The sequence below is a fragment of the Hemicordylus capensis genome, chromosome 3 (genome assembly GCF_027244095.1).
Source record: "Hemicordylus capensis ecotype Gifberg chromosome 3, rHemCap1.1.pri, whole genome shotgun sequence".
NCBI lineage: Eukaryota > Metazoa > Chordata > Lepidosauria > Squamata > Cordylidae > Hemicordylus > Hemicordylus capensis.
In genome coordinates this window covers 287,521,166-287,537,024 of record NC_069659.1, presented here as the reverse complement: position 1 = coordinate 287,537,024, position 15,859 = coordinate 287,521,166, and the positions used below count along the sequence as shown (strand labels likewise).

The 15,859-nt window shown below is 49.8% G+C and overlaps 1 protein-coding gene across 13 annotated transcripts in view; it reads right to left on the bottom strand.

Moving 5' to 3' along the window:
- ZFYVE27 (zinc finger FYVE-type containing 27) overlaps positions 1–15,859 on the bottom strand; it is a 22,783-nt gene extending 6,924 nt beyond the window's left edge. For 3 of the 13 annotated variants that reach the window (XR_008318914.1, XR_008318915.1, XM_053306359.1), the window contains exons 1-12: positions 15,637–15,858; positions 14,170–14,376; positions 13,497–13,567; positions 13,020–13,206; positions 8,261–8,356; positions 7,726–7,838; positions 6,082–6,224; positions 4,174–4,245; positions 3,842–3,862; positions 3,360–3,504; positions 1,141–1,187; positions 107–188 (exon numbers count right to left, since the gene is read on the bottom strand). Coding sequence is in view for 11 of the 13 variants with exons in the window: in XM_053306359.1 (XP_053162334.1) it covers positions 107–188; positions 1,141–1,187; positions 3,360–3,504; positions 3,842–3,862; positions 4,174–4,245; positions 6,082–6,224; positions 7,726–7,838; positions 8,261–8,356; positions 13,020–13,206; positions 13,497–13,567; positions 14,170–14,375 (1,183 nt within the window). In the remaining 2 variants the exon portion in view is untranslated. The other 10 variants (XM_053306358.1, XM_053306349.1, XM_053306350.1 and 7 more) reach the window with 9 other exon arrangements.

Below are 15,859 nucleotides of genomic sequence, written 5' to 3'. Positions count from 1 at the left end.
AGCAGGAGGGTCAGAAAAGCACCCCTGCCCTATCCCCTGGGGGTGGGCACAGACCCACCATCGCCCACTCCATATTATTGCTCCCCTTTCTCACTCACTCACTCACCTGTAGCCCCCATGTAGCTCTTGGGAACTTTGAAGGAGCAGCACCTGGAGCAGAAACTGTTCCCGCAGTTACTACAGCTTCGCTGGAAAGCAAGAGAACTATATAGAGACAAGGCCTGAAGAAGAAGCCACCCTCCAGTCAAATGAGGATGGGAGTTCCTCCCACAACTCCTGCCCGCCCCACACCCCACCGATCACTGATCTCCCTGGAAGCCAGGCTTCCCTCACTTCTCCTCTCTAAGGGAGCAACTAAATAGAACCCAAGAAGTCTGAATCTCCTGCAGCTTTTTTCAAAGTAATAGCAGCTGCAGTGCCTGAGGGCCACTCAGAATCACGGCACAGAGGAAGGGGAGGGTTAACCCTCCCTCCCACCCTGACACCAGTTTCTTTTTAAGTGTCTCCTCTTCCCCTCCAAAGCCATTACCATGCAAGGGAAAGCTTACAGGTATACATGTAAGTTTTCTACCACCTTCTGTGTGGCACATGGTACATAGTAGCTTCAGAAACTGGGGAAAATGTAACAAGGAAATCAATAGAAAGTGGCAATGAAGGGGAACCCCTCCTCCACTGGCACCAGAGTTTTGATCCTGTTCCCCTTACAGCTACTATTAATTTACACACAAACCCCTAATCAAAGGGGTCACATTTCACGTGACATAGAGATTGCCATTTTTGAGTCCTAGAAACAGATCAGGAAGTACACTCTGAAGACCAGGGGATGGGGGCGGGGGGAGGGAAGAGCTTTTCCAAGCTGTTGTGCCATCTCCTTACCAGCCACCAGCCAAAGCCAGGAGGACAAGAAACTGTGCCAGATGGCATATTAACAGAAGCCCTTTAAAGACCTTTTTAGTGCTAGGAACTTAAGCCAGGTTGCAAGGGATGGGCCATAGCTGAGTGGTAGCTCATCGGCTTTGCATGCAGGAGGTCCCAGGTTCGCTCCCTGGCATCTCTGTGTTGTTCCTGTGACCCAACATGGTGGACCTCACAAGAAAAGGGAACAGGAAAAGAGTAAGAGGAGCTGGGTCACAGACTCACCCTCTTCTTCAGGACAGAGAAAGTGGCTGAACAGCTTGCACAGCTTCCTGTGAGTGATCAGAAAAGGAAGAGAGATAGAAAAGTCACATGTGAAGATCAGGTCTGGTAGGTCTCTTACCTTTCTTCAATTGTTGCTTAAAGGCTTTGCCCTGGCCCCACCACCTCTGGTCACAGTATTTCCCCTACCACAATCTATTCAAGGAAGTCCTGGAGACCCACACAGGTGGTAGGGTGTGTCAAGAAACCCAGAGCATGGGCTATCTGTAGGAATCTGGATGCCTGGAGACTGATTCAAGGCCTTTTGGTGCCCTATACAAATACTGCATCCTGTGCTAGGAGGCAGAGTTGTGCGTATCCCATATAAACATGGAATTTTGATACTGGCTGGAAAATTCCACCTCCTGAGAATCTTAGGGTTAACCAGTGTGGTATAAAAGATGAACGGATAGAGCACGGGTTCACATTCCTGCCCAGCCTTCCTAGATAGCCTGAGGCAAGTTGTCCTCTCTAAGCAAAATGTGTTCCCAAACCCATGTTGGCTGAGATAACCCAAATGCAGGGCTGGAAGGAGCATCTTAGTCAGTAGGAAAAATTAGCTGGGATGCTTAACCCCTCTCCCAATTCTCTTCTATACACGTTTCCCACTGTCTATTTTCCCCTCAAGTGGGTTAATTCTGGTTTTGAAGCGCGACTGAAGGCATGTCAACTCCCTCCTTATCTGTGTTGTGTGGGCAGTTAAACTGCTTTATAATGGCAAGCTCCTCCATCTTTTTTTTAAAGTTAATTTTTATCTGGCTTTCCCTGCAATCGGTTGTACATTACAGTTTTGACTATAACTCCCATCATCCCCAGCCACAGCAGCCAATAGTCAGGGCTTATGGGAACTGAAGTCCCACATCTGCAGGAGGGCCAATGTTCTGCAGCCCTTAATTGGAGAGAGATTGGGGCTGGGAGTGGACTCTTGCCAGGGATCATGGGAAGACTTCTAATAGGCCCTGTCTGACTGGACCAAGTGGCAAGCACCACCCGTTTACATCAATGCCCTCCTACGCTGTGGGAGAAAACAAATATGCAGGGGAGAATCAGGGGAAGGTCAATCATCAACTTCCAACCATTGTTTCTCTCTACATTTGCCATATACAGGAAAAAAATTAAGGGGTTGGGAGATACTGGGGCTATTCCCACGATCGGGGAAAATCGGGCTAGGAAAGCCTAGCCCAATTTTTCCCGATCATGGGAACCACCGGGCTTGGCTGCGAGCCCGGTGGTTCCTAGGCAGGTAACCCGCCGAAGCACCCCTGCCCTTAGCCCAGGTTTGCAGAGAGAGAGCTCCACAAAATCGGGCTCCCTGATCGTGAGTAGCTGCGGCGTGGCTCTGTGCCACTGCTACTCGCAAGTAGACCCCCGGAGGGGAGGCAAAAAGTCACCTCCCGGCTCCGGGGGTCTCCCCAGTATGCCCTGCGCACTCGCATCACACGGCCCACCGAGCTCCCCAGCCCCCACCGGCTCCGTCATGGAGCCAGCAATCATGTGGGCGGCCGATGCAGCCGCCCAGGGCTCCGTGCCTGATCGTGAGCAGGGAGAGCAGGCTTAGCCTGCTCTCCCCGCTCAGCTCACTAAACCGGATCTCACGGATCGTGAGACCCAGCTCACTAGGTTTTTCACATAACATGTAATTCTGCCCTCACTTGAACATATCCCTTACAGAGTTCTTGCCAGGATTTAAATAACCCCACTGATCCTGCCTTGAGCTTCTTGGAATAAAGGCAAGATAGAAAACCATTTCTAAAGAGTCAAGCTTCTTAGCTTTTATAGCTGTGAAGATGGGTTTGAAAGTGTGTGTGAGGGGAATTCCTGATGAAGCCTCAGACACTTGGGGCTGGAGGAGCAGTCTAAGCGAGATTCTCCAGGGGAGAGTGTCCTGTCTCTCTTCTAGCTTCCATCTGAAGAGTTGATTCAGAAACTAATATGAAAAAATGGAACTCAAGGTTTTTCTTGACATCAACCTTTTGAAGCATGGACAACACAGAGCCCTCAGCAGAAGGGAATTTTTGTGACATCAAACCCACCCCTTACTGGCCATCCCTGGCCTCCTCGGTAGTAGCCATTAGGCCAAGCCCTCTCCTTCTACCAATCCTCTGCACTATCCTGCTTCAAATCCCAACAATACACATCTCGTGGCATCATCCACTCCCCCTTCCCACCTCCCAGTCCTGTACCAAGGTTGTTCGTTGGGTAGTGCTTGCGCAGACGCTCAGTCAGCCGTGACACCTTGCTGCGAATCACCTCGTTCTTGCTCATGAAGACATTTTCGGGAAGGCCCAGCTCAAATTCTGCTGAGCACTGGGAGATGTCGTCATCCTCCTGGGCAGGGCAAGATAGAGAGGAGCTTATCAGGAAGAACCCAACATGCAGTGTTCTAGGGCAGCAGGACAAAGGCAGAATGGGAGGGTCTCCGCAGAGAGAGAACCCAGAGGAATGATCCTGAGAACAGGGCTAGGCCAGTCTTCAGAAAAGCATGAGGGGAGCAGCATTCTGAGGTGAGGGAGGAGTCATGGCCAATCTCCCAGCTGGGAGGATAGAAGAGGAAACGGGACATGATCAGGGTGAGGAACATTTAAGACAGACCTCAGCTAGTATGGACATTTGGGAACAAAAGCAAGCTGTAGTTTTGGACAGGGTGTCCAGCTCCTGCACTCACCATCACTAGCAGTTGGGTCTCCTACTCCCGCAGCAGAAGGAAAAGATAAGAGATGATGCCCAGAAGACAGACTACGCCAACTCCCACTTTCTATAATATGCTGCTCTCCATTTTCAGAACAGCACACATTTTAAGCCACCTATTGCTCTCTCTTTCCCATATCAGGATGTTTCCTGTGCCATAGGCACAAGCTCTGCCTTGCTGTCACTCACTAACATGGGGACAGGACAGAGGATGCCATCTTCCACCAGCTAGCCTAGCAATGGTGCCTTACTCCATCACAGCACAGATCAAATCAGGCCTTGCACGATCAATTCCTTCTTGGCACATACCTCAACAGCATCCTTGAATTCATCATCGGGTTCTGCTTCCTCTGCTTCCTCCACACTGCCAGGGGTCAGATCCTGCAGGAAAAGCAAACATCTGGACCCTCAGTCCCGGAGATGTGGTGATGATGCCAGCCTGGATAGGCCCTGCCCCTTTCCAGCTATGCAGATGTAAAAGCACATGGAGTTCATGACTTTCCGAATGCAATTCCTCTCCTGCTTAAACTCCATAATTAGCACGGCAACTTTTACACTAGGACCCAAGCAATATTGGGAAATCTTCCGATACAGATACTGTATTGATATACCCCAAAAGAGTAGCATAAAGGGACATCCTGTGCAGGAAGAGGCAGTGAAGACAGCCTGAGAAGTAGCGAGAGAAGAAAGAAGGGAATACCCAAACTAGGGGCAACTGTAGAACAACTAGTTTAGGGGAGCAAAGGGGTGCAAAGAACATCATTAGATGTTGCTGTACATTACATGTTTATAGATGTCATTAGGTTATCTTATTAATGAAGTAGAATACAGCTGCTGTGACAAGAAGCAAAACTGTTTACAACTTTCTTCAGTTCAAGAGACTTTGACAACCTTTTTTTCCCCAATACCCACGAAAGCCAGTGGAGAGGCAAGTCTGGTTGAATGCTGGAGTACCTGCTTCTCTTTGCATTTGGTTTCATAAAAATCTCTGAAATTGTCAGCAATTGCTTGCTTGACATTTTGAAGTGGATTCAGAAAATGGACCAGATTCCTCTTAGAAAACACTGAGCGCTCTCTCTCACAATCCGTGAGAAGGGTTTGAAGGGGCAAGGGGAGGAAGCCTTGAAAAGCTTCCCTCCCCTGCAGACGATCCTCTCCTTGTTGCTGGGCAGGTGGATCGGCTGCCCAGACAATTGCCAGCTTCTGCTAGCAGCAGGGAGGTTGCGGGGGGCAGGAGGCTCTCAGAATTCCCATAATGCATCACACGAGTATTATGGGGAATATATTGACACTGGCCGGGAGGCTGCTGGTGTGTGGGTACAGCATGGAGCCGATCAACACACGATCAGTTAGTGCAGGCTAATGGCGTGTTTGCCCCCTTAACCCTGGCTAATATCTAGGGCTCCCTTGTGGGTCTGCTGTGCCGCCGCCAGGAGCCACATGGCTCCTGGTGCTTCTCACGCGCAGGCAAAACCAGGCTGGGCTTCCCTAGCCCGATTTTGCCTGCATGTGAGAACAGCCTCACTGTCTTTTTTTGATTAGGTTAAACATTCTAGTCCGCTTTCTAGGCTATTTTTATCTTCCTATCCAAGAACATGTGGCAGGAAAACCTGGGATAGGGAGATTGGACAGTACCAGAGCAGCTGAAACCTGCAGGGGAGATGACCCTGCACTCCCCTACACACATGGTCTCACCCAGCTCAGTTCCTGTAGCATGGAGGGACGGGAGAAGGATGGTGGCTCCCACAAAAGTAATATGCCAGAGGCAAATCCCAGGTCCTAGACTTTCTGCCGCCAGGCTGATTTTGTGATCTTTTCCTCCAAGATCCATAATTCTGTTCCTGCTGTGTTTACCCTACTTCTTTCATCATCAGCTTATTTTGCAAAATGCAGGTAGAGCTTAAGAAGAAAGGACGCATATCCTGAGAAAGCATATCCAACAGAGGCAAGATGCAGACTACTTTTCTATGCCACAGCCTGGGACATATTGCTCAAGTTCGCAGGCCTGGAGCCAACTGCAAACTAGCTGGCACAGTTTGCCGGCTAGATCCTACTGCATGGGTCAGCATGAATGATTACCTTAGGTATTTGCAAAAGAGAGACAGAAACACACATTCCCTAAGCATCTCTGTAAAATATTAGTGATTCTTCTACATGCTTGGAAATGGAGGATACAAAGCCACCGAACCTCTTCCTTACCGTCCCTCTGGGCCTTACCTCAGTACTGGTGGGGGTGGGTGTCCGGTTCAGCAGGGCTCCAGCCCATACTTCTCCAGCATCTGGCTCTGCAGGCTCTGGAGAACTGGCAAGCGGCCTGAGGCCCAAGCGCTGCTCTACAGCGGACTTCAGCTCCAGAATCACTTCGGACAGAGAAAGACTAAACGTTCACTAGGAGCCATGCAGAAGCCTTCCAGCAGGCAGCCAAAACTTCCAGCTCTATAAGCGCAGCATGTCTCTCAAGCCCATCTCACACTCAGGAAATAGATGCTGGCGTCACATCAGCCACCACCCAGTTTTATTTACAGTGCCTAGTATCACACCAGCTCTCCCTGAACCCCCACTTCAGGCCAACACTTTCCAGCTCACTAAGAAACCCAGCTCCTTGACTGAACCTCCCAGAACCACAGCTACCCCTCGTCCCCACTAGGCAGGGGCCGACTGTGCAATAATACACATGCAACGGGACATAACGTTTGCACAGGTGCACAAGGACACCACTGCACAAGCACACAAATGGAGTTGTGTGACATAGAGGTCACTATGGCCTCACTGTTGTGCAACTCCATTTGTGTTATTCTTCGTGTGCTTGCGTAACAGTGTTGTTGTGCAACTGCACAGACATTGCAGTCCACCATAACATTGTGCATAACACTGCACAATGTATCAACCAGGGGGAAATCCAAATGTCTCTAATGCTAGTAAATATTCCTCAGCAAACATTTCACAAAATTCAAGGTCTGGAAGGATGAGATGTACCCTGAACTCCCCCTGTTTACCCCTTTTTCATGCATGCTGACTGGTTGTTCGAGCACTATCCCAAAGCCAATGCAAAGTGAGGACAGGAAGGATTGCCCTCACTCTGGATGGGTAATGAGGAGGAAGCTGCAATGCAAACACTTATCCCCATTTGCAGTCCCATCCATCCATCATCCAAAATTTGCTAGATGGGGAGGAGGGATTTCATGGGACCTAAGCAACATATAAATAGATCTCCCTCCCTCCCTCCCTCCCTCCCTCCCTCCCTCTCTCACACACACACACACACACACACACACACACACACGGAACCACAGTCCTCTGCCAGATACTGCCACCTTATCTGTAGTGGCCATGTATCACTCACATACCGAGATCTGCCTCCCCATTATGACATCTCCCAGCAGAAAAGGCTTCCAGGACTAAAAGACAAGAGCTATGTCCAGGGAATGGAATCAACACTTAGCTCCCATGAACACTATAGAGTTTTGTTTTTTGGATTGAGGCAGCACAGGAGATGTTTAATTCTGCCTCCCTCAATCAGAAGTTGCTACCAGTGACACACAAGCACCCCAACCAATGTTCCCTCCAACAGGGATTCCCAGATATTGTTGGCTCCAGCTTCCAGAATCCCCAGCTGCAATAGCCTTTGCTTGGGGATTATGGGAGTTGTAGTCAACAACATCTGGGAATCCCTGTTAGAGGGAACACTGACCCCAACCCCATTAGGAATAGGATGGGTCCCCCAGAGATCTACTGCCTCACACAAAGGCATAGCAGAGAGAGCCCTCCCCCAGCCACCCTGTCTTCAGCCAGCTGCTCTAAGCCATCCCCAAAGCACCCATGGAACAACTCAGTGCCTGGGAGAAAGAGAGCATTTCTTACCTTGGTAAAATGCCACATTGCCCAAGAAAAGGGCATTATTAATGAGGAGGAAAACCCAGCACAAGGGCAGGAGGTAGAGGGCACACACGGTACCCATCAGCATCCCATAAAACCTGAGCAGAGAGTTGGAGGGGGGGAGCAGAAGAGGCATAAAACAGCAAGATGACAACCAGGTCCCCAGACAGCAGCTCTGGCCTGGGTGGGCTCCTCTCATTGCCATATCCCGAGCACAGAGTAGACATCACCTCCACACGCCCACTGCCACCCTTCCCTCCATGAGTGCCACCAGCCAGTATCGGTTCCCCTCCTGTGCTCAGGCAGCATCCCTGCGAGTGCCAATAGGTTTCGCAGGGCGTGGGTACCTGCCTGATATTTAGGGGAGGGCAGAGATCCAGGCCTCCAGCAAAGTGACCCAGCCAGATTAGATTTGGAAGAGAGGGTGGCAACCATGATGCCAGAGAAGCAAGGCCTTGACCACCAGCACCTGGGGTATCAGTGACCCATTTCCACGAACTATCCCTAAAGTAACACTCACTGTGAGGAGAGCGAGGGGTTCTCCCAGTAGAGGACACGGTAGACTGCCTCACAGCCACTACAGAGTCGGCTCATGAAGGCTTCCAGCTGGATCAGGCTAAAGAGAGATGAGAGCAGCATTCAATCCACTCCTCCTGCAACCATTTGCCCACATCCCCAAGGTCAGTTCAACCACCCAAGCCCCAGCCATTTACCTTCACCTCCTCCTTTATGCCAGGCCTCTCGCAGGGAAGAGAGCCGAGCTAAAAATAAATTCCCTTAACCACACCGGGTGTGGTTAAGATGAGCTCTGCAGGAGCTTGCTATCCTAGCCAGCTCCAAGAAGCCACAGCAGAATGTAGGAAGTGTTCGTATAGGTCTGGCAATGGAGATGGGAGCCAGCATGCTTCAAGGGCCAGAGTGCTGGGCACTAAATATTGGAGAGCGGGCTTCAAATCGATACTGAGCCATGAAAACCTCACTAAGCAGTTTTGTACAAGGCAGCCACAAGTGCCTTATCAGTAATAAAGGGATAATGACTAAGTTCACAGAGTTGTTGCAAGGCTAAATGAAGTAGGAGTTCAAAAGTAGGGGTGGGCGCAGACCACGGTCCACAAGTTGGTCTGAATTTGGACCAACGTGCAGTTCTGCAAGCTGGTTCGACCCAACCGCAAGCCGGTCCAGCGGTTCGAGGGCTTGTGAGGGCAGCGCTGAGGGGCAGGGGCTGTGAGTAACTCCTTCAAAAGGAAATAAGCACATCCTTGCCGGCATTATCACTGCTGCAGGCAGCTTCTTGCTGTGGCGGTATGCCCCCAAGACACAGCACCGGCACTCACCTGGCCAAATAGCATGGAGGCCATTTGTGTGGTCAGCAACACCAGGAACACCCTTGAACCACCAGACCGGTTCACGATTGGCCCAAACCGGGCTTAACTGGTTTGCGGAACCATGGGTAAGTCCAAATTGGGGCCAACCCACAGACTGCAGTCTGCACACACCAGTATTCAAAAGCCCCCTGCTCACCAAAAATGCCATGGATCTAATCAATGTATGTCCAATAGATATTTGTCATTGTAACAAGGGTTGTTGTGGTGTTGTTTTTAAGGCAAAAGAAATAAACCCCAAACATTTCATAGAAAGTATTTTGAATTTTTGAAATATATATATATACACACACGCACACATTTCAAAAATTCACCTTGTCTGGTGTTTCGTTTCAAGGATATTATGTACATAAAATCCCTGTCACTCAAAACCATACTGCCAAGAGATAAAGGGCTCAGATTGTGAAGATCTAAACATGTGGTTTGATGTATGGGGTTTTTTTGAAGCTTTTATGTAAACCACTTTGGGAGGTCTGCCTGAAAAGTGTTGTATAAATGCCAAAAAATAAATAAAATCCCAGCAGCGGGGTTAAATTTGCCCCTTCCTTATCTGAGAAAACCTCCTGCCTGATTATACTTGCAAAAGCATCCCACAAGTAGCGTTCCCCATAACAGGGATTCCCAGATGTTGTTTACAACTCCCATCATCCCAGTTGCAATGATCTTCGGCTAGAGATAGTCAACAACATTTGGGAATCCCTGTTACAAGGAACACTGAACAGAAGGCCAGGCTAATGGCCTGTCTTGCTTCACTTTGCTGATAGACAGTGAAGCGAGTCTCACGATCAGCGAGACCCGCCAGAGGGGGTTCTGCGGGGAGAGCGGGCTTAGCCCACTCACCCCGCAGACCATCAAGGTGGCAGCCCTGGACAGCTGGATCAGCCGCCCACATGACTGCCGGCTCCATCACGGAGCCAGCGGGGGCTGCGGGGATCGGGGGGCCGGGCGGCACCCGAAAGTTGCAGGATGTCCTGTGCAAGTGTGTGGGGCATCCTGGAGACACCCTCAGGGCAGGGAGGCTTGTTTCAGCCTCCTGGCAGGGGTCTCCTCATGTGTTGCCACGGCACGGAACCATGATGCAGCAATACACAATCAAATAGAAAGGGTTAGCGGAGCACTCACTCCGCTAACCTTATCTAGGGTGAGGGCTACCTAAGCGGGTTACCCACTTTGAGGACTCCGGGCTTGCCCGGTGGTTCTCACACTTGCCCCAAAGCGGGCTAGGCTCCTTTAGCCCGCTTCTGGCCGATCGTGAGAATCTCCTCAAAATGTATATTGGGGCAAAAGTGGAAAATAGGCTGGGCTAAGAGCCAACTAACATGGCAACATACAGAGTGGAAACAAAGAGTCATATCTAGTAGAAGGTAACAAAAATGTTTTATGGATACAAGCACAAGCGTCATGCCAGACAGCAGGGCTATTCAAATGACCGCACACATGGGTGGGCAAAGGAGAAGGCAAAGTTCAACCTACCTTCCCACAGACAATAGGTCTTTGCCCATGATGCGCAAGCCGTGCACCCACATGACCTGCACTGCAGCATGGATCCCACAGCCTCTGGGTATTCAGTAAGGGGAGGAGAGCTGGTCTTGTGGTAGCAAGCATGACTTGCCCCCTTAGCTAAGCAGGGTCCACCCTGGTTGAATATGAATGGGAGACTTGGTGTGTGAGCACTGCAAGATATTCCCCTCAGGGGATGGAGCTGCTCTGGGAAGAGCAGGTTTCAAGGTCCCTCCCTGGCTTCTCCAAGACAGGGCTGAGAGAGATTCCTGCCTGCAACCCTGGAGAAGCCACTGCCAGTCTGTGTCGACAATACTGAGCTAGATGGACCAATGGTCTGGCTCATTATATGGCAGCTTCCTACGTTCCTATCCCACAGTGCAACATGTGCCAAGCATGGTACACTGCGGGATTCCTCCAGAGCATAGACACTACGTGCCCATCTCTGCAAGCAGCTCAAACTGACATGGACCTGGGCTAAGGGTGCATTTGCACCCTTAACCTCTGCCAAGAGCCAAGCTTTGGCTGCTTGTGAGAACAGCCTCCACATCTTTCACCTTAGATCATCTCAAGATACATGCAGAGGCTGTGGCAAGACCTGTCACTTCAGGAACTAACCAGTCCAATAACGGAGTATAAGCTGGCAGCTTATAGTTCTAAATTCACATTTGGTTTCTTCTTTCACTTTTTGCTATGTATTTATTCCACATCCTTTTCTTATCCCATTAAGTATCCTGTCTTCAATAAGCATCTCCTTCATTTCATTAGCATAGTGTAGTGCATGGTAGTGGCTGAGGTCTGGGAAGCTGACCAACTTTGTGGCGTTTTATGTCTGCGGAGATAGTTTTCACAACTTGCATGCACCCTAAAAGATTCCGAGATTGAAGGAGAGCACTGCTGAGGTTCCCCAGATGAAAAGACCACTTTCAAAGGTCTAAAAGAAATTTGCCTGCAGCATTGAACATCTATGGTCAGATGCCAAGACAGGGCTTATGGAAGCCAGTTTGATTACCTGGTCCATAGATACTGAAGAGACCTTCTGTTTTAACTTTTAGATTAGTTAATACAGACTCATTGAAAAAAGATGGTTTGAGCCGATAAAACTAGCTTAGTAAGCCATAAGATAGATTTGCTTTTTAACTAATTTTAAAATGAGTTTTAAACTGCTTTGTATTGTATTTTTTGCCTTATGATTTAATGTGTTATGTGTTTTTATTGTATATTTTAATCTTCTGTTGTGAGCCACCCAGAGAACAATTTGTTATGGGGTGGCTGACAAATAAAGTTTGTTGTTGTTGTTGTTGTTATGACGACACTGGCAAAGAGACTACTGGCATTGCCTATTATGGGAATAAGAGAAGTTGGTCCTCAAGCTCTTAAGATTTATCCCTATTAGAGCATCAGTTTTCATATATTTCTAGATTTACATTCACCTTAGAAAGTTCCTATCCTGATTAAACACCGATCTACCCAGTAAACAACAAACGCTTGACTCAGAATGGTTCTTTAAAATCATTCCAAAGCTAGCCTTACAAAATCCTCATTTGGACATGCACATTGAAGACATATAGTCAGTTAATAAAAACCAGGGGAATGGATCAAAATCTATATTTGTTTAAAACAAATGTATGCACCAATAGTGTGTCCTACCGATAGGTAGTTAATAGATGTACTAAATCTGGAGTAATGGTTGTATTTAGTAGCAAATCGATGTGTTTTAATAGCTCTACTGAGCAGTGCACACCTTTCTTTGGAAAAAAAAATAACTGTACAAATGGAAAACTTGATTAAAATCAATGATTTAAAAATGAGGCTTCTTGCCTGGTGATTGAAATTGATCCAACATTCTGGATTGAAGATGTACACTCTGAGAAACGGGCAAAACAGTCATAGACCAATGTAAATGCTTTGTAACCTTCCAGCTAGATATTACTGCCTCAACCAGCAAGGTCATGCAATGCCCCCAATGGGTAAATTAGAATAATGCACTCTAAACAGAGCAAATCTATGGGAGTCCATCATTAACACAAGAAGATCCAGCCACCAAGCTGCATCCTTAGCAACACATAGGCCAAAGGGCACCTAAAGTGATGTGTGCCGTCAAGTCGATTTCAGCTCCTGGCACCCACAGAGCCCTGTGGTTGTCTTTGGTAGAATACAGGAGGGGTTTCCCATTGCCTCCTCCCATGCAGTGTGAGATGGTGCCTTTCAGCATCTCCCTATATCGATGCTGCCCGATATAGGTGTTTCCCATAGTCTGGGAAACATACCAGCAGGGATTCAAACCAGCAACCTTCTGCTTGTTAGTCAAGCATTTCCACTCTGCACCACTTAAAAAGGGCACCTACCCAGTTTAATTCTCTCTCTCTCTCCCCCCCCATCCCCAACAGCACTTACAAGCCTTTCACTTCAGCTACAGCCTCCTGGCGAGAAAGCTGAACCTTTCGCACATCCTCGCGCCACACACTGTGGTGCCTACGACGCGCCAGCTCTTCTTCAGTTAGGCGGATGCGGTAGGTCTCCTGTAGGTAGCCTAACATGGCAGGCACTGAGATCAGGAAGACACACAGCCCATACCAAGCAGCTGGCAGGGAAAGGGAAACAGATGCAGAGGTTATTCAACCACTCCTTACCCATCCAATCATCAGCCTGCTTCACCACCACCACCACCACTCCTCAGACTAGCCCATCCAAGAAGGCCAGCCTGTCTGCCAGGTGTACCATCCCCTTACTGCATCTGTTTGTAATTTGTCCCCCGCCCCATGGATTCATACACCATTCTCCACTGGCTCCGTCTCCCACTGCCCACATCATTCCTGAAAGAGAACATATAGTTTCCTTACATCGCCCAGACATACAACCAAGGCTTCTCACCTTCACTCAGAGTCAGCAGCAGAAAGTTGAGGCCCAGGCAGGTAAGAAGGGAGCAGAGAGGCATCTGCCAGCTATAGAACAGACATCATCAGACATCAGAGTCCCAAAGGGGTGCTTTAGGGTAGAGATGGCCAACCTAAGCCCCCCAGCTGTTGTTGGACTATAGTTCCCATGATACATTCCTAGTGACCATTGTAGCTGGGCATGATGGCATATGTAGTCCAACAACAGCTACTGAGCCAAGTTGGCCATCCCTGCTTTCACATACAAGGGTGAGGGGGATGGAAAGGGGACTAGGGTCATGAGGAGAAAGAAGAGTAGAAGTGGCCACCAAACATAGCGTGGGACTCAATGAGGCTTTAAACTCAGATTTAAAAAGAAGCACCCACTACAACCCAATCAGCATTTACTAACCCAAGACTTCAGTAGCAGGTCTCACTTAAGTCCAGTTGCCCTATATGGTATATCTGGCGTATCTTGGCACAGGAGATGGCTTACCATTTCTGAGGTGGCCAGAAGGACATTCTTTTCCTTTCTCCCACCAGAAAGTGTGGCACCTGCAAAGGGTCCGTGCTTCTCTGCACTCAAGGAGGATAGTAGCTAAGAAACGGTCTTCTCTCTCCCCCCACAACCCTGCAAGGTGGTTTCTAGAACCAGCTAAAATGGCACCCACCTGAGGAGAAACCACACCCCTTCAAGAAGGTCCTGCAGCGGTTCTAGATACAACTCCAGTCGCTTGTATGACACCACTAGATTGAAGAGATCCAAGGAAGGGGGCTTGGGAGGTGAGGGGGGAACTGGCTGGGCATCAGATGCTGTGGGGCTCTCCAGCCCATTCCCTGTGGCCGCTCCACTCTCACGCTCCGACACCTGCTGCATCCTGTCGGTGGGAAGGTCAGTGGATGCCAAGAAAGGAAACAAAACAATCACCTCCTGCCATCTGAAGGAAAGGAATCAATCATAACCTTTGAGGAAGGGCAGCATTCACCAGCTTTCCAATCAGGCAATGCAAAGGAAACGGCAAGCAGGCAGGTCATGACAAACAGAGGCACCTAGAATAGGTTTTGCTTCTGCTCCAGGGAGACCCCTTTCCTAGGATCGCCTCCTTCGGACTCCAGCTGAGAGAAAGCAGAGCCACTCGGAAGTGGGGACAAGGTCACTGGCTACAACCGCATACTGCACACAGAAGAGTCACATCCATGTATTCTGCTCAGATTTCATGGAGAATAACTACCACCCCTGGTTCTATAGCTCAAGTGCATATAGGCATCTCTGCCCATAAACATGCATTGAAAGGGGAGGAAGGGATCAACTCAGGGCTGGAGTAACAGGAGTGGACCCTGGCAGCTGGGACAAAATGCAAAGATGGGCCTCCCACCACCCCCTGATTCAAAGAGGCAGGTGAGGGAAGCGAAGAGGAAGTTGTCTCCCAGCCAGAACACACACACCCCCGCTCGCCCAGGGCCCAAGGACATTTGTCTGCCCCCTCACCGTTCAATTAGTTACACCCCTGGATCCACCCCCTGCAACACTCTTTAACCGCTGTGGCAAAGCAAGGTGTGGAGGCCCAATTAGTCCTTATTAAGCAATCCTCAGTATACAAAGAGGAACTCATTCCGACAAGGGGCGGGGGGGGGGGGCGAGAACATGACACATGCAACCTACCCCACTATTTAGATCACTCAACCCTTTCTCCAAACAGGATCAAAACAGAGAAAAGAAGCGAACAGTAACAGAGATGCTCTGTTCTGAGAACTCAGGAGTGAAGCCGGAAGGAAACCAAGCCTCTGGCCAGTACACCTGGTTAGATCTGCCACTCTGTTTTTTCTCCTCCTCCTTCCTGGAAGAGCTCCTGTGCCTTTAACTGCTGCCCGGTTTGCAGAAATTCAGCAGGGGGAGCTTCCCCCCCCGCCGTCGCTTTCTCTCCGCGCAGGGCAGCTTCATGTCAGCCAGTTGCTAGGAGCCCCTCCAGGAAAAGATCAACCATCAAGCTCGCAGCTTAGACCGGGGAGACTTGAGCGTCCCAAATGCAGAGGTGCCACAGGGGGCAAGTGCTCCCTCTATGGGGCAGGCAAAGATCGCCAGTGCCGGTGAAAAAGAAGGCTCAAGAGGCACTGCACACCGGACCCCGCCCCCGCACCTGTCTCGGCCCACGGCCCGCCTGCCTCAACCCCAAGCAGGGCGAAAGGGCGGAGCCTTTCCGCTGGCAAGCTCGACCTCGCTCCCGGCGGCCGCCGCCGCCGCCAGCCACCTCCACTTCCTGAAGAGAAGGACCCGGCTGTGCCCGAGCTCCAGTGCGCAGAGCACGCTTGGGTGGAAGCGACGGCGAAGAAGCTCGTCCGTCGGATGCAGCCAGCCAATCG